General features: G+C 38.5%; 1 protein-coding gene across 1 annotated transcript in view; it reads left to right on the forward strand.

Annotated features, from left to right (window-relative positions):
• Positions 1 to 20,041, forward strand: part of LOC311300016 (uncharacterized protein) — a 187,266-nt gene that overhangs the window by 159,128 nt on the left and 8,097 nt on the right. Inside the window, exons 14-16 of the mRNA XM_084424072.1 lie at positions 19,052 to 19,331; positions 19,513 to 19,649; positions 19,731 to 19,763. Coding sequence (XP_084280198.1) covers positions 19,052 to 19,331; positions 19,513 to 19,649; positions 19,731 to 19,763 — 450 coding nt within the window. The remainder of the gene's footprint in view (positions 1 to 19,051; positions 19,332 to 19,512; positions 19,650 to 19,730; positions 19,764 to 20,041) is intronic.

Consider the following 20,041-nt stretch of genomic DNA (forward strand, 5'->3'; position numbering starts at 1 on the left):
TTCCTGTTCAGAACTTGACTGGCAACATCAGAATGTTCCCTGGTCTGTATGCGTGTCCACAAACACAAATGTACTCTGTCCTTCAGAGGAGATCCTGGTTCCAACACTATATAAAACACAGAGAGAGAGAGAGAAAATATTAGTGTCAAATTATTTTAAACCTCCTTTTAAAAAAAAATTATTATTATTTTCACAAAAACTTAAGAATATATATTTGTAAACAGCTTTTGTCAATAAATAGCATACAAAAGAACTAAATTAAATTATGCCAGATTAAATTTTAATACTTACAAATCCTAAATTCTGTCCAAAAATGCTGAGATCCATAGAGAGAAAGACTGAAATCGATGATTTTAGCCCATTTCAGCTTGTCTGCAGTGAAGGGGTTCCTGTTTGAGACAAATACACAGTAAGACACATGCAAGAAATCACTGTGTGATGATCGTTCTCCTTCCTACAGTAGTTAACACACCTGTACGCTGATATTAGGACCTTCCTGTTCAGGTGGGACTGCAATGGTAGAGAGTCTTCTGCCTAATAAAATATCAAAATAATGCAAAAATATAAACTTAAGTTGTTTAGAATGCTAGATTTGGTATGAATGACTTATTGAGAGTTTTACTGCAGTGCTTACCTGGATACATTTAATCTGGTTAGACTGAACACAGAAAATGGTCCATCTTCTGATTGGTTCATTTGCTGTGTAATAAATATAAAGTTAGACATGATGCAAAGGTCACTTATTTGATATAAAGTTAGCCAATTTTATAGAGATTTGATAAGATATTGTAAGCTACCTAGTCTGCACCAGTGGCTTCAAAGCACTTTTCACATATTGCTAATCATTTCAGCAAACTTATCTCAATATATATTACAAATGGCCTACCTCCGGAATCTTGCTAGAAGTCACTGGCGCGAATTGGCGCTTTGTTGCAGTTGCCTTTAAACACTACAAAAATGGAAGTAAATATTAAATCCCATAAAAAAAAATAAAAAAATATATATATAATATTATAGTTTGCAAACTAATGCTAAAACTATAAAGGTTCTCATCAGTAGTCCAACATTATCCACAACCTAAACAGAATTTCACATTAGTTAATTTATTGCTAATGTAAACTAAGCGTTGCTCGTTGGCATATTTAAACTCGACAATTCAATAATCTAACAAAGTCTGTAAAATGAAACGTTAGCGCAGTTTACCGTGGTAAAGTTCGTTACTGCCATTTTGACAAGTAACGTTAGGCTAACGTTATAACATAGGTTAAACTGAGAACAATCCTGTCAACACACACAGAATGTTTTTTTTTTTTTTTTTTTACCTTGCTTGCTGGTCTCTCTCTCGGTGAAGTGAATTTCATCTCTTCCCCGGGCCAGACACGAACGGCGCGGTCCAACAAAAGACAGTCAGAACCCAGTGATATTACACTGGATGCTCCGGCTCGACACGACAAATCTCAAACAGTGTATAGTGATGCGCCGTTATATTTCTGATATATATTAATATATATATATATATATATATATATATATATATTACAGAAAAGTCTAACAGTGTATGCTTTCTATTACTCCATTTATTTTGTGCAAGTGAGATGAGTAAAGACCATCTTTTTCATGAATCATTATCTGTCTGGTGTTTATAAGCAGCACATACAGTATTTTACTACGTGTAAAATATACACAAACTTAGCTATATTAAATTGTTTGTGGTACCTACAGTTAAAAATGTAAATGTAAAATATGTGATGATAATATTGATTGAGCAATTGATGTAAGTGCAAATATATGCGCAGAATTGAGAAAATAGTATTTATGGAGATAAATTGTAGCCTATCACAGGGCAAACGTGTGAATGTTCACAGTGCATTTTATGCAAACAACTCTAATCGTAGTTGTAACTATATTTACAGTAGGCATAAATGTCATTGAGTATGCATATGCAGCATGAGTCAAATACAATCTTCTGTTCGTGAACAGTTGTATTTCATTAATTAATTTGACTATGCATCCGTGCATTTAATTGCCATTGGCTCGTGTGATAGTAATATGGATCTTAGTAGTATTTTAAGTGATATAATTGATTATATCAACAACTATAAGAGATCATTTTCAGCTTTCTCCGGCTCCCTGCACCGGGTGTAATGCGAAACCGGAAGTGTCTACCCCCACACTCACTGATCAGAAATCCAACATGGCGGCCACATGCAACTAGCCTATGTAACCCCCGTTCCCTGAAGAGTTACGTCCCGCCTGCCACAACCCCTGTACTACTGCTGAATGGCTGGGACCCCCTCAGCAAACTTGAATGAGCTAGTTGCATGCTGCCTTATATACCCATATGTGAAGGGAGTGGCTTACCACCAAATCTCGCTCGCCAGTGTACATTGGCTTGTTTTTGTTACTAATTGAAGGTGATTGGGCTCTCAGGCAAGATCTCAATGTGTCAATCAGTTCTGACGTGATGTCTCCGTTCCCTTCTTCAGGGAGCGGGGGTTTCATTAAAGGATTAGTTCACTTCAAAATGAAAATTCTGTCATCATTAACTCATCCTCAAGTTGTTTCAAACCTGTGTGAATTTCTTTCTTCTGCTTAACACAAAAGATATTTTGAAGAATGTCGGTCACCAAACAGTTGATGTACCCCATTTACTTCCATAGTATTATTTTTTTCCTACGTGCATCTTCTCACACGGATGGCAGCGGACGGCAGACTGTCTTTCGTTCACCTGGACAGGTGAGATCAGCCTCAGCTCCTGCCTCATTTACATCTGCCTTCTGGGTAAAGGATCATCTAAAAAAGAAACTGAATTATGTAAAAATTACTTTTGTTATTTCTTAACAATTGCATAATTATTGTGTACTATAAGTTGACACTACATGGAACATTTGAAATACCGTTCAAAAGTTTGGAGTCTGGATGGCTTATATTTATATTTAAATCTTTTTAATAAATTAAATGATACACTGTTCACCAGTTGCAGAATGACTGCTAAAGTCACAGTACTGGGCGTTTACCAGCAGATGGAGTCATTGTGACGTTGTTTCTCAAACTGCTCCACATTTTTCTCTTTGTTTGGCTGGGACAAATACCTGGCAACCCATCAGTGCAGCTCCTCTTTTAGCAGAATTCAGTGAGGAGTGAGAACACGTGGACACCAGCTCTTCAAATGCAAACTATTAATTAAAAAAGACTTCCATGCTCTATCCCTTAATAATGGTGTGAGTTGGAGGAAAGAGGAGCTTGATCATCAATGCATCGATGAGGTTTGCCCTGGGCAGAGAGATTATGACGGTGTGTATGTGTGTGAGCAGGTAATCGGAAGTGTGTGAGCTTGTGTTGCGGTCCTGTAGCACGCAAACCTTAAAGAGCAACGTGAATCTCTAATGTGCATAACAGCAGCACACACTCTCATTGACAAGGTATATACAACAGTGAGTGGATGTCTAATACAGAATGACATTGCTCAAAGAAAACAGCACATTTGAATTAATTATTGTGGAAATCTGGGGTTTTATTAATAACTAAAAATGTCTTGGTAACTGACATGGCCCTTGTTACCCAATGGAGGAAACAGAGACGTTGTGTTGACTGACAAATGGGGACTAAAAGCCAATGAAATTGCAGAGTGGAATTTGCATGACAAGCCACTCCCCGTACATACTGGGATATAAGGCTTGCATCCAGTCATTCAGGATTTTGGAGACGTGGTCCTGGTAATTCAGATGGGTGGTTTAGGGTTGTGGCAGGAGGGACATGCATCTCACTCTCTCCATAGGGGAACGAGGGTTACGTCAGTGATCAAGATGTTTCCCATCTGTCAGTAACTACTACGTTATGTCCACTGACAAATGGGGTCCCTATGAAAAGTGCCACAACCACTGAACAGTGTTACTAGTGTTAGAGATGCTTGGCAAGTTGAACGTGCCCTTTTGGCAGTTGCTCTCTTAAGACGTAACTTACCCAGCACCCCACATAAGCCCTCAGTGATAGTTTTCTGTAAGACTGAAATGCCTAAATGCCAGGCAGTCTACTTGAGGCTCTGAGAGGACAAAGGACCCCTCTGGAAATTAACATTTGAACTCACCCTTGTGCACTATCGAGACGAAAGTCTCACCTTCGAGTCATCCTAATCTACATTTCTTTCCCTCATCCCCCAAAGATCGAAGATCGAAGATCACCAAAAACTCACCCAAGAATCTAAATGGTTTAATGTGAATGATTATCCTGGAGGATTATACATGTTTAGTATCATTTGAAATGTCTCAGTGCGACTGGTACAAGTGTCTCATTCCCAAATAAGTAAAACAAAAGGTAATAATGTTTTTAAGAGTTTAGAGATAACTGGCACACAAAGGAAGGTGGTCTCCTGGCAAATGGTCTCCTACCCCCAAAAGGTGTAACCTCTGAATGCAAATTCCCATTGATAACAGATGTTTCCATGTGAAAGAGGTTATGTCTATATAATGAAATGCAGCACAGGGCTTGGCGCGATTCTGTACTTCAGATCAGCCCGTGAGGCTGAGAGCGGCCGAGACTCTCAGCTTCATGTATTTCTTAATGTTGGGTTCGCATCTCTTCTCTTTAATCCAGAGCATTTGATGTTTTGTGTCGATTATCTTTGAACTGATTATGTAATTGGCATGATACATTTACCTGACATAATAAATTGTTATATTTGATTATTCTAACCGACTTTGACATTATTTTCATTAAAGAGTTAAAAAGAATAGTCAAACATTCGCTCACTTTTAAAACCTTTTCATTTAGGAGTCAGATAAAATAACGAGAAAATACATATGAGAAAATGTATTGCATTTAATCAAAAATACTTTGCCACGAGACAAGACAGTAACACGTAGAGACCTTCCGCGCTGGTCGGATGCCGGACTTTGGGCCGATCGAGCACGAGTTTACAGTGATAGTTGGGGGTGGGGTGGAAGGGACGGGGCTTACCATGGAGACCGTCATAGCTACTGTTCCTTGGACATGTATGGGAAGAGTGGTTTTTCTCTTTCCATTTTTCAGTTCTCCTTTTAGCCACGACCTGTGTTGTTAAAGAATTAGTTCACTTCAAAATAAAAATTTCCTGATAATTTACTCACCCCCAAAAAGAAAAGAAATTAAGGTTTTTGAGGAAAACATTCCAGGATTTTTCTCCTTATATTGGACTTGTGACTTTTCTGACCAAGGGCTTAAAAGTTCAGCGACAGATCGATGTGAAATATATAAGAGGAACTGCTGTTGTCTCCCTTTCTTCCTTATTGAATGAGAAAGCAGACACATCTAAAACTGTCACAGTGTCTGGTTGGTGTAACCTAGGTGTCCAGTAGAGGTCTCTTCCCCATTCCGTCACCACCATTTCATGAACTGCATTTCCCATAATCCTTTGTCTGAACTCATCACTGATCATTGCACACAGCTGTTCCCACTCACATTGTTTGTATCTGTCTATTTATTCCCTGTCTGTTTCAGTTATTGTCATGGAGTCCTTGTTTGATTGCACTTCTGAGTTCCATTCCTGTTTTGTTTCTTGTTTTTGGACTGTCTTTGTGTGGATTTTGACCCTTTGCCTGGCTGGTTTATGATTAAGGATTACCCCATTAAATTGCACATGGATCTTACCTTTTTGTGTGCATCTCGTGACAGAAGGACTCCATCAGAATGTATAGATCCAGCAGTACGGGTTTTCGTGTCCGTCCCCCAACCACTGAGAAGGAGAGGAGGGGACGACTCTGTAATTTAGCGACCCTACATCAGCAGGGCCAGACGGTGGGTTGTCTGTCTCAGGCATTTTGGACTCTCTCGAGAGGCATGGGTTATAATGATGCAGCACTGAAGGATCTTTTTAATAACTGCCTTGATGACCCTTTGCCTTGGTGGGAGATGAAGGGGCTTGAAATCCTGGACTTTTGGGGTTTCACTATGTATCTACATCATCGTAGCCAATGGGCAACACCAGCTACGCCCGTCTCTCCAGGCAAGATGGCCGCCATGCCCTTGCAAGAGACTGTAGTACCCCCAGAGGAGGCCGAAGATGCTGCAGTGCCCCCAGAGGCGGTAAGTTTGATGCCACCGCCTCACCATCATAAACGGAGGGAGAGGAGGAAGAAGGCGTCCACCGTCCCTCAGTCTACGCCTGCGTCTCCAGACAAGATGGCTGACTCTACGCCTGTGTCTCCTGAAAAGCTAGAATGAGCCAGTCGTCGAGATAGTTTCAAATGCGAAAGAGGTTAGAAGAGGACATGTTAGAGAGAGAGTTCAAAGGCCCTGAACGGGGAAAGGGCAGGACTTTAGTAAAGAGCCCAACGGGGAGGACCTTGTACTGGTACTCCAACCCTTAACCCCCTGAGGTCGGCGGTATCGCCGGCGATACCAGCTCGCTTTTTTTTTAGCAGTGTAAAAGAAACTCATGAATACTCTGTTGACTTAGATTTTTCATTGGAGTTTCATACATCAATAGATTCTGTTAAATGTGTATTATTTTTGTGTATACTCACAATAAAAACAAAGTGTTGTGCTTTTTGCCAAATAAAGAAAAATAAAAACGAAGCGAGTTCTGCCTCCTCTCTTTCAGTGTAGTCCATTCTGAAACGCGTCCGAAAATGAACCATAACTCAGCGAATACTCAGTCAAACAGGCATACAGGCATACAGACATGAAGCTTGAATTCTCTCCTTTTAAATGAAGTAATTTTTATAAAAAACAAATATTCACAGTTTATGTAATATGTATGCAAAGAGAGAGATGTCAGTCGTTCTCATCTCAGCTAATTACGTTATAATGTGCTCCGCCCACGGAGAGCGCGCGCTATTCAAACGCAAATGTGAGGCGATCCAAACAAACCTGTGAAACGCCCACATCAGCTGGATAACACACACCGCGAGTTCACTTTCAGACGTATGTACTTTACGATGCTGTGAGGAATAATACTATCTTGATAATAATCCTGCAAAAATGTACCTCAGAAGTTCTGGAAGTATCATTTCGAGGAGCAAACGGATCCCGCTGAGGAATAGGTCAGTTCTGTTTGCTTTGTTCTAATCGGAATGAATGAACGCACAGATGCGCGCTGTTGTGGAGCTACTACAGCTGGCAAAAATACTGTTTTAATATGAATCGCGAATACAAAGAAAGATTACACTGGAAATACTGTTACAATTTTAAATGTTGTTGTAATTGTATAACCTTAATATATATATATACGTATACGTATATATAGGCCTATATAAGGATAGATGTAAACAAAATCTTAAAAGGTCATTATAAGCCTTCTCTTTAAATAATTTTATTATGCTTTATTAGTGACACATTTGGGAAGAGAATATATTCCAAATCTGACAGTATGAGAACAATTAACTGCACAATTACTAGAAATGTTTACCTTGGATATTGTACAATTTGCAAGCAAAATTTGTGGAAAAAACAACAAACCAGTTATATATTGTCCTTGCATTCTTGTGGCTCAGTCACACACCTGAATGAAAGGCTCATTACGTATGCAGCCTCATTATGCGGGCTCCATTGACTCTGCAGGTGTGAATCACGCCCACCCGCATATGGCCTTTCCAAACAAAAAGTGTTTTACAAGATTTAAATCAATGTATTGTGTTATGTGAATGATTAGGCAGGATGATTTTCACATAATTCTGAAGAAAAAACAGTAGGCAATGACATCCATTAGTCAAAAGTCTTATTTACATATATTTAGAATGTGTTTTATGGCCTTATTTCAGAAACTTTAGTTTTTTGTTTTAAAAAAAACCATGCATCATGACATTATTCTCTCAAAAATACAAACATGTACATGCAAGTTGTTCACATATTATGGTAGCCCTGTTTGTGCTAAATAGAGTGAATTTACACCTTTGCCATTAATATGTTTATAAGCAACTGAAAAAAGCACAAATGTCAGGGCATGTCAGAACATCTCAAGGACCCCAAAAACCTCTCAGACCCCAGAGGGTTAAAGGCAAACCGAAGAAGCAGTCTGTGTTGAGGTACAATCGAGACGTGAAAGTACACGTCCTTCAGGTCTATTGGTGCGAACCAATCTTGGGGACGAACTCAAGTGAGGATGCGTTTATGCTTTAGTATCTTAAACGGAAGCTTGTGAAAAGCCCGATTTAAGACATGCAGATCCAAGAAAAGGCCGTAACCCCCTGCCTTTCTTCGATACGATGAAGTAAGAGCTGTAAAACGTACATGTGGAGGAGCAGCGAAGGGGGACATTGAAGTGAAGAGAGAGAGCCCTAATGGCCATTTCTATAACACCAAAAAGGGGGAGACTTTGCAGGATATAGTGAAGTCTGGCAAAAAAATGAAAAATAAAACCAAACCTATTAGCAGTGACTGATACTTTTCCAGAACCAATACACTTAAAGGCAGTAATAATAATTATTTAAAAAAACAATGGTAGAAAAAATTACAATGCTTAAAACAGCCCTTTCAAAATCAATTATCTTCCGTTGCTGACGATCTTTTCTGAAGGAGGATTGAATTGCATATGTCCAAAGTCTTGAAAGGCTTACATTGTGCTGATGTTATGTTTACTGAGCGCCACATTTCTTCCTTATTGAATGAGAAAGCAGACAACCAGAACTGCACAAATAAAAGAGTACTGTTTACACTGAGCACACATCCTTTTCTTATGACAGAACTACACAATATTTGAATCATTTTTTTCCTTGTATGCCAGAAAAAGTGTTGTGATATAAGAACATACATAATGATATTATTGTTTTAAAATTGAAATGTTAGCATAACAGTTATTACAGTGATCAGTAAATGGTACTGAACTGTACCTGAATTTAACTCAAATCATGTTAACATGTACATGTTGAAAGAACTTCACACTAACAAACAAAAAGTTAACAAAAAAAATAAAAAAAAATAATTGGAAGATCATAATATACTGACAAACATGAATGTAATGGAGGATGTTTTGAGTTTGTGATCCCGAGTTTAGCATCCCAATCCAATCCCATGCGGAGCATGCTGGGAAATCGACTGTACAGTTTCAGCTGTCAACAAAAACATATTCATGTTATCCCAACTCAAAAGCATGATACGTTAACTTCACAATTTTATTTAAGTGGAACCGCTGTTTTCTCCCTGCATGTATTCGGGTGGTCCAGCACTGACTGAGCACACTCTTTGGTGAGACGCGCTGTCATATTGACCAAGTCCAATTCCATACAGAGAAAAGAGATTCTCTGCCCAGTGGGGAACTTGCTCTTTTCCCAGTTGACCTAAAGCCCCAGATGACTGAGGGGCTGGAGAACTTGGTCCGTGTGTTTGCACAACAGATCTCAAGAGTAAGCTAGAATGAGCCAGTCGTCGAGATAGTTTCAAATGCGAAAGAGGTTAGAAGAGGACATGTTAGAGAGAGAGTTCAAAGGCCCTGAACGGGGAAAGGGCAGGACTTTAGTAAAGAGCCCAACGGGGAGGATCTTGTACTGGTACTCCAACCCTTAAAGGCAAACCGAAGAAACAGTCTGTGTTGAGGTACAATCGAGACGTGAAAGTACACGTCCTTCAGGTCTATTGGTGCGAACCAATCTTGGGGACGAACTCAAGTGAGGATGCATTTATGCTTTAGTATCTTAAACGGAAGCTTGTGAAAAGCCCGATTTAAGACATGCAGATCCAAGAAAAGGCCGTAACCCCCTGCCTTTCTTCGATACGATGAAGTAAGAGCTGTAAAACGTACATGTGGAGGAGCAGCGAAGGGGGACATTGAAGTGAAGAGAGAGAGCCCTAATGGCCATTTCTATAACACCAAAAAGGGGGAGACTTTGCAGGATATAGTGAAGTCTGGCAAAAAAATGAAAAATAAAACCAAACCTATTAGCAGTGACTGATACTTTTCCAGAACCAATACACTTAAAGGCAGTAATAATAATTATTTAAAAAAACAATGGTAGAAAAAATTACAATGCTTAAAACAGCCCTTTCAAAATCAATTATCTTCCGTTGCTGACGATCTTTTTTGAAGGAGGATTGAATTGCATATGTCCAAAGTCTTGAAAGGCTTACATTGTGCTGATGTTATGTTTACTGAGCGCCACATTTCTTCCTTATTGAATGAGAAAGCAGACAACCAGAACTGCACAAATAAAAGAGTACTGTTTACACTGAGCACACATCCTTTTCTTATGACAGAACTACACAATATTTGAATATTTTTTTTCCTTGTATGCCAGAAAAAGTGTTGTGATTTAAGAACATAAATAATGATATTATTGTTTTAAAATTGAAATGTTAGCATAACAGTTATTACAGTGATCAGTAAATGGTACTGAACTGTACCTGAATTTAACTCAAATCCTGTTAACATGTACATGTTGAAAGAACTTCACACTAACAAAGTGTTTTGTAAGTTAATTTGCATTGTAAGATCATAATATACTGACAAACTTGAATGTAATGGAGGATGTTTTCAGTTTAGTATCAAAATCCCATGCGGAGCATGCTGGAAAATTGACTGTGTGTTTCAGCTGTCAACAAAAAATGATTCAGTTTATTCCAACTCAAAAGCATGATTCTTTAACAATTTTAAGTAAATTGAGTGTAATGAAATCAAATGTTGCAACTCATTTCAAATAAGTAAACTGAACTTGCAGCAAAAGTGTTTGGAGTGTTTTAAATGTCTCGTTCTGGCAAATATGTTATAAAATTGTACTTGCCTACAAGTTTGTCTCTGTAGCATTTTCAGTCCTAGACTATTTCACTAAAAAGACAGAAAGTGACAAAACATGGCAGGCCAATGTTATTTATTTTAATATAAATTAAACTGGTGATTATGACTTAAAAGTTATGTCAGTTTGCCAAAAATTCTGAGACCAAAGCGTCCGTGCTATTCCTGCAAAACACGTGGCATAATGCAAACAAAGCTCAAATTACACAGATCACATCCTGATCACAAGATCACACATTAAGTATCTGATGACATGATAAGAAGTTCCTGCATAAGCAAATTCTGTTCACAAGAAAGAAGGAATGAATGATCGGAGGTCATCATCAGGCTTCACCCTCACCAAAGGGCTCCTCTCCTTTCTGATGTGGCAATGTTGTGTAATATGGCACATGCAACAATAATGTCACAGGCCTTGTCAGGTGCAACCCCTTAGGCTTTTCAGACACTGAAATCTTCCCTTTAGTTGCCCAAAGGTCATTTCAAAGCGTGCCCTTCTCCTGGCTAGAGCTGCATTGTAACAGATTTGTGGTCCGGGGTTTGGGTCAGGGAATACATCATAAAATACTGCCTGTAGGCATAGCCATTATCTCCAAACAGGATCCCATCATAATCTCCTGTATAATGGAAAAATGCAGTTCTGTTAGGATCAGCAAGTGTATGTAATACAGTGAGCTTGATATTTATATTTTCCCTTACCACGTTCAAATAATGTGCATAAATATGACTCAGTCATGCACAGTCATGCACAGATCCTTTTGCTTCCACATTTGTGATATGGTTACACACCATCTAAGAGAATTTGGTCAGTCCACTGCATACTTTTTTGATTCTATTCCTTTAAAAAAAATGGAATATAATATTACTAATCTGGAATATTAAGAATCGTAATAGTAACTTGTCTGCACATTTACATTGTGAACCCCCTTTCGTGTGTGCAGTCTTTGGCACCAATCACATTAGTGAAGCCTGAGGGACACATACTGTAAGTCATACTTACTGGCATTGTCATGATTGCATGATCTTAATTAAAAATTATAATATAGTTTAGCTGTGTTGGCAAAAAAACTAAATAAAAAATCTGCTTTACAACCATGGGTCTTAAGTGGCTTGGAAATACCCCTAAAAACTGCTTCAGCACCAGGTAAACTCTGCGAATGGCACGACAGACAGCACTTTTCACCAAGTTCTCTCTAATAGTGTAAAGGAAAGTGCCACTTGCAAAAAAACTGCAGAGTTTGTGCCGTTCCGACGAGTCGAACATTTAATGTGTTGTTCCAACAAATTAAGTAAATGAGACCCTCACGAGTCACAAGAAAAACAATATCTATCAAAAAGTACTATCGCGCTGCGCTAAAGGACTTCCCGCATCAGCTCCGCTTATAAAGCCGCAATCTAATCTTGTTGGCATGAAATAAGCTGCTCGTAAGCAGGTTTAAGCTTACACACATGTTGCTATGACAGCAAGTCCAGGATGAGTCGAAGAACCAAACAATCCAAGATCATGCCAAATCACCAACAATCAAATTCAGCTTACTGAGTTAGCGACGTACGGAAACGCTCCCCAGAACAGGGAAACAGATCAAAAACAAACATAACCCTGGCCGTAATGGTCCATTTGATGTTTATTTTACAGATATCAGATAAGACTTATTTGGTTGGGAGGGCCTTAATTCAACAATAAATAGAGCATAATTTCTGAGCACAATTTTATTCAACTAGACCATCTTCAGACTGCTGGTTCGTATTAATATTTATATCTATGTGTAATAGGACATTTTTTGTTTGAAATGTTTTGACAGGGCATAATATAACTCATATGGTAATATATTGGATAAAAAAAAAATATATAGCAATTGTTTATAAACAAATATTAATATTGTTTTTGTTGTTAAAATAAAAATGTATGTATTTTTTTACAAAAAAAAGCAGATACCGGCTGATTTGTGAAGGTCTTCTGTGAGGTTCATACACTGACGAATTCCAGGTGAGTTGAAGGTTTATGCACTCTCTACACTGGGGTCAAAATGGTAAAATTAGTACGTTTTCTTATTATTTTTCCCCAATGAGAGTCAATGGCAGCCATATGAACCGTAAGTAGGAAAATTATACACTTTGGCACACTTGTAGTGATGGTAAAGAACAGTAATTGGACGAACTTTGGAGTGTCCAGGACAAACTCTATAGCGACACCAAACAGTTAATTCTTTTTACATTGAAGTGAACTGTTGAACCATTTGATCTAGAAAAATAAAACTTAGTACACCTGATTCCTCTCGTGATGCTGATCTAATTAAACACCTTATATCAAGACTCCACCGGTAACACTATAATAATGGTCCTTCATTAATTAAGTAACTATGCATGAAGTCATGCAGGACTAATGAGTAGTACATTAACACAGCTACTACTATTAACTAATGTAGAAACAAGCTCAACTAATCAGTAAGTAATGTCAAATTTAGGAGATAGTTTCCTTATTAGGTAATCAATATTTAATGAATGAGATTAGCCTCATTAATTACTATTAACTAACTGACAAATTAAGTCATCATTTTTACTCTGAATATAGTCATAAAATAAATCACTAAATACTCAAGTGTTACCTAGTCACTATGCAGGAACTACTTGTGATCTGGGCAATTATTTTAAAGTGATAAACAGTCCAGATCACTGCTAGTCCTATAAGAGTGACCAGGTACTTAAGTAATTAGTGATGCATTTTATGACCACGTTTGAGAGTAAAAAAGGACAATCGCTAATGTCTCAGACACGTTAATGTTGTGATTAGTAATTAATTAGTAATTTTTTATCATTTGTCATAATTACCTATTAGTTCTTACTATCATTCAGTAATTATTGATTAACTAATAAGTAACTATCTTAGTCCTAAATTCGTTATTTACTGACTTACTTACCTAAAATATTACTTACTGATTAGTTGCTTGTTTCTACATTAGTTAACAGTAGTAGCTGAAGTGTTCATGTAGAACTACTCATTAGTCCTGCATTACTTCCTGCATTTAAAACAAAGCAAGGCAAAATGATAAATATTTATGATGTCCACATGAGCTACATCTGCTTACGCAAACTTTGATAACATTTTGAATTATGAAATCATAATGCAGCCAAAAGATAAATTATGAGAAACATAAATGAAATTGAAAAATAAGTATTTGATAAGTAATGTTAAATAAAGAAAAGTTAACAGTCTGTAATTAAAAAATATGAAATAATTAAATTACAAGTAACAACACAAATAAATACAATAGAATAAAGATACAAATTAAACAAACAAGTTCTTCAGGTCTTACAGTAATATTCAGGTACAAAATACTAAAATGTGTAAATTAAATATAGATTAATCCTTATTAAAGCTAAAGAAGATTTTTATGATTTTAGTTAACTATAATAATAGTGTTGTAAACTTTTACCAAATTGTCTTAGTATCATGGGTGTAGAGCAAACTCCGCTAAGACATTTCAAATCCAAAGAACTGAGTCAGGTCACATTACACTCACTTTTAGTCATGCGGTTCTTCCATTCTATTACAATTACAATTACAATAGCAATATAATTTATTTCTTTGTTTAAATGAGGAGGAGAAATTGAAAATGATTCCTTCATATGCTGATATGAGATGTGTTGTTATGTCTTATATCAGGATGGACATGCGTCTGGTTTTGTTTCTGACACTTTTTACTGGGATGTGCGTCGCTGATTCCACAGGTACGTTTAGAATAATACAAGTAAAAATAGCTGGATTTAAAAATCTGTAATCATTGTGTATTATTACATATTAATCACATTCATTTATTTAAATTATAGGCTGAAATATGGTAATCGAAAATCTGTGATTTATTTATTTATGAAGACTGTGATTTATTAATGTGTGTATAACTGTTATTGTTTTATGAACAGTAATGGACACACCATCGTGCTCTTTGGTTCCAAGTGAGTGTTCTTCATTACTTTCAATGTTATCAGTAACACATTAATAATATTCTTACTGAACATTTGGTAACCAATAAGTGATAATGTACATCATCAAGACAGTTGTTATTGCAAAATAACCCATGGCTAGCCACAAATAAATTATTTTGGACACAAAATAGGCTTTTCGAGTCTCAGTACAGGTTTTTGTGCCGAATTTCAACCCCCTGCCAAATCATTACCCCCCTCGTTGACGTCAGTACCTGATTGCCTAATCCTAACCCCACCCCCTCTCAACTAATCCTAAACCTACTGTAATACATTTTTCTGCCACCACCTTCAGTTATTTAAGCCAGTATGGTCTGGCACCAGAAGACAACTCACCACCACAACTTCAATCAAAATATGTAGATTTTGTTGATACGGATTTTATTTTACTGGTAACAGCCCTATAGTAGTGCTTTATAATTCTAACTGAATTGATCGATAAAAATTAAGACTTTGACATGATGATGATTCATATATTTAATAAGGTTTAATGACCCTGGAAATACATTTGTAGTGGAAATATCACCTCTTTATGGGAAAGTTTGTTTCTATTGGTGTCAACCTTGTTTTTGGAAGATACATTAAAAAAACAGTTATCTTCTGTGTACGCATCTACAATGCATGAGATGTGTCTCACTAGCTGTGCACATGATGCACCTTTTGTTTGATTTAATCCCAAATAATTCCAATTGATGATTTAGCCTAATGGTGCGTTCAAGTCCTCCTGGGAAAATCCTGACAGAAAATCCATTCAAGTCACTTTCGTCAGAGTTAGTTGGTGGTGCTTTCTCTTAATAAATTACACTAAAATACAGCAAGAAGACAGGCCAGTACATCAGGAGACGTGGAGGTGGAGCGCCTCCATGCTCTGGACACTACGCTGACAGACACAGCAAACCTTCTTGCCACAGCTCGCATTGATGTGCCATCCTGGATGAGCTGCACTACCTGAGCCACTTGTGTGGGTTGTAGACTCCGTCTCATGCTACCACTAGAGTGAAAGCACCGCCAGCATTCAAAAGTGACCAAAACATCAGCCAGAAAGCATAGGAACTGAGAAGTGGTTTGTGGTCACCACCTGCAGAACCACTCCTTTATTGGGGGTGTCTTGCTAATTGCCTATAATTTCCACCTATTGTCTATTCCATTTGCACAACAGCATGGGAAATTGATTGTCAATCACTGTTGCTTCCTAAGTGGACAGTTTGATTTCACAGAAGTGTGATTGACTTGGAGTTACATTGTGTTGTTTAAGTGTTCCCTTTATTTTTTTGAGCAGTGTATATATATGTGTTATAGCAGTGTTCATTTCGTTAACAGAAACTACGACGAAAAATGTATGTTGTGTTGTGTATTGATGTGACGTCATTAACGTCATTACGTACAAGTGGAGACAAAGAATGGATGAAGTTAAATCTGGTGTCTGTGTGGTTCGATCCGAAATAACTAGAAAGGTTACAACATTGGCGACGAGGATGTTGCAACAAGGACTCACTCGTTAGTTAAATCTGAAAGTGAGATAGACGTGCGTCATGCCGACGATTTTAATCTCAGTTAACTGAAAAGTTTAGTGGAGATAGGCGGCGCGCTTTAAAGATGGACGGTACTGTTCCCAAGTTCAACTGCTACAGCGATCCAGCCACGTTGGGTCCGCGGTAGACAAGATGGTTAAATGCATTTGAACTTTTTGCCGATGGAAAGGGTTTGATCCTGACTGACGATGCACCCGACCCTACAAAGCAAAGACTGAGAGCCTTGCTCTTACATCACGCTGGGACAGATGTGCAGGATATTTTCTCCACACTCGCAGGAGGGCCAACTGACTACGCACAGGCAGTAACAGCACTGAACCCATACTTTGTGCCTCAGGTAAACACGCCGTTTGCAAGACAGACGTTTTATCAGCTAAAGCAGAAAACGGGACAGACCGTGCAACAGTTTACCACATGTTTAAGGCAAGTGGCAAAAGATTGTGATTTTGGAGCTGATAAAGACAAATAAGGGATGCTGTTCTGAGTCGGTGCAGCTCTGAGTATGTGCGTATACTAACTGTTTATAGCAGTTTATAGCAGTTTATGCGACTCCCAGCGCCCTCACAACCAAGGAAGTCGAGCAGACCTCAGCAAATGATGTGGAATTACAGAGACTGAGAACTGCTATTCAAACAGGTTGTTTTGATGACTGTCCTGCATACAGACATATTGCAGGTGAGCTATGTGTCATTGGCCAAATAATACTCAGGGGAACAAGAATAGTTTTGCCACAGTCGCTGCGAGGAAGAGCATTACAGTTGGCACATGAGGGTCATCTTGGTGTGGTAGGAACAAAACAACACCTGAGAACAAAGGTTTGGTGGCCAGGAATGGACAGGGCAGCAGAAAGACTTGTGAGGACATGTCATGGTTGTCAGTTAGTAGCGAAACACGATGTTCCTGAACCACTGTCACACACAGTGATGCCTCAAGGGCTATGGCAAAACTTAGCCACAGATTTACTTGCTCCTTTACCGGATGGACATTCGATTCTGGTTGTTGTCGACTATTACAGCAGGTACTATGAATATGCAATCCTCAAGTCAACAACGGCGGAAAAAGTGATTGACCATTTGGAAGACATTTTCAGTCGGCACGGACTTCCTTTAACAATCAGGTCAGATTGTGGCCCACAATTCAAGTCCAGTCTGTTTCAGGCTTTTTGTCAGGAGAACGGAATACACCACATCAAAACAACTCCAAAGTGGGCGCAAGCAAATGGAGAAGTGGAAAGACAAAACGCATCACTGATGAAACGAGTACGGATTGCCCAAGCTGAGGGCCAGGATTGGAAAAAAGAGCTACGCAAATATGTGACTGTCTACAGGTCCATACAACATGCCACAACGGGCAAAAGCCCAGCAGAACTTCTTTTTCAGAGGAAGATCAGAGGTGCCAAGACATCAGACATAGAGGTTGGAGATCAAGTACTTGTGAAACAGGATAAAACAGACAAATTCTCAACAACATTTCACAGCACTCCTCACAAGTTTTTAGGCAGAGAAGGTAACAGCGTTGTCGTTCAGTCACCCACTGGAGCAAAGTATGCACGGAATACGACATTAAGTCAAGAAGTTTCTGTCTGCGGAAACACCAACATTGCATGGTGAAATGATATGTGCTCAAGAGCCGAGTTATGATAAGGAGCAAAAGGGAAGTTCAGAGGAATGCAAAGAGAACTGTGAAACATTTCAGAGAGAGGAACAGATTCCTAAACCTTGCAGACCCCAGAGACGAATCAGATTGCCTGAAAGGTTTAGAGACTATGTTGTTGAGTGATTGATAAAGGCTAGGCTATGTAACAAGTAAAAATCAGATTAAGAGTTATGTTGTGGTGTGGTGCACTTGTTCAGAAAGCATTGCTGATGTTCTATTAAGATAGACAGTGTTACATGTACATTGAATGTTCTGAACTGAACTGAAATGTGAATGAGAACTTGTTTAGTTGGGGTAAGTTCACATTCAAGTAGAGGGGGGATGTTGTGTGTTGATGTGACGTTATCAACGTCATTACGTACAAGTGGAGATAAAGGATGGATGAAGTTAAATCTGGTGTCTGTGTGGTTCGAAAACAAAGAAAGGCTGGCTCCAGAAACCCGGATGAGCTGTGTGGTATCCAGTGTTGCTGTTGATGACAGTCATTTTCTGCAAATATCAGACCTTGAATGTCGCGACTGACCAATCAGAATCAAGTATTCCAGAGAGCCGTGTAATAATCATTTGGATTACATTGCTCTAGAGTTGTCAAAAAGTACAGACTTCGGTACCAAACGATACTGAAATAAAAAAATTGTGACGCTTTGAGCTCTGTTGAGCAAAATCGTAAACACCTCTGACTGGCCATTGTACTCACACGATCAGCGGATTTGTCTGTGTTTTGCTACAATGATAAACACACGGAAGTGTTTGAAAAGGTTTTTTTTTTTTTTTTTTTTTTTAACGGGAGCGGGAGTGTTTGAAAGCACAAGCAAGCGTCTATCAGGGGACCGATCTGCTGATAGATGCCAGCTTTCAAACACTCCCGTGTGTTTCTGTGTAAAGTGCTCGGTGAAGAGCGTCATTGATCTATATTTATAGCATGTTTTTGAAGCGCTGCTCATTTTAGCCAATCACAGGCACATTTGATAAGTGCGTGAGTACAATGGCCAATCAGAGGTGTTTTCGGTTCCACTCAAACCGTCACATTTTAAAAGATTCAGTAGCCTACTGTATGGTACTGAAGTCGGTACTTTTTGACAACTCTAGTTTATACCTTTATTTTGCCCATTTTATTAGGATCATACTTCCAGGAGATTAAAGTAAAAAAAGAAAAAGTTATTGTTTATTATTTTATGTTAAACAGGGAATCTTGCTCTTGGAGCCACAGCTGTCCAGTCTTCCACATTATTTGGAGCAGAAGCTCAAAGGGCTGTCGATGGCAACTGGGATTCAAATTGGGGTGGTGGGTCATGCACTCATACTAATGGGGACAGGGACCCCTGGTGGAGAGTTGACTTGGGGAAAGCCTACGAGGTAACCAGGGTTAGCATCACTAATCGTGGAGATTGTTGTCCAGAGAGGATAAATGGAGCTCAGATCCGTATCGGCAACAGCCTGGAAAATAATGGCAACAATAATGAGCTGTAAGTATTGTCTCTCTTTTAATACTTACACAAATTGTTAGAAAATTATTAAATAAGATAAAATTACTTTTAATAAATACTTTTCATATATAAAAACTTGCCTTTGACATAAGTACATTTAGCATGCATCATGCCATTTTAATTCACACCTCTCTATTTCTCTGTTACTCTGTCTTCGCAGGGCTGCAACTGTTGTGTCCATCCCAGCTGGAGTCACACAAACATTTAAGTTTCAGCCTTTTAATGGCCGATATGTCAACATTATTATACCTGGGCGCAATGAATATCTCACACTGTGTGAAGTCGATGTGTTTGCAGGTAAGGGACAGTGAGAGAAGACACTATCATTTGTTAATGTTCTTATTAATGTGTGTATAACTGTTATTATTTTATTAACAGAAATGTACACATCAACGCACACCTGTTTTCCAAGTAAGGGTTCTTCATTACTTTCAATGTTGTCAGTAACATAATATAACACAGTATTCTTACTGAACATTTGATAACCAATAAGGCCGGCGACACAGCTGTGTGGCGTGTCCGTTTTTATTTCTGCTCCCATGTTAACAGGTTAGAGCTTGCACACTGCCTGCGTTGAGTCTGGAAAACGCATGCATGCTAGAAATAGAACCGACGCCTATTTTTCACGCGACACGCAAGCATTTTGGAAGCGTTTCCAGGCAAAATAGAATAGGAAAAGATGTTTGTAT

The sequence above is a fragment of the Rutilus rutilus genome, assembly GCF_951802725.1.
Source record: "Rutilus rutilus genome assembly, chromosome: 11".
Lineage (NCBI taxonomy): Eukaryota > Metazoa > Chordata > Actinopteri > Cypriniformes > Leuciscidae > Rutilus > Rutilus rutilus.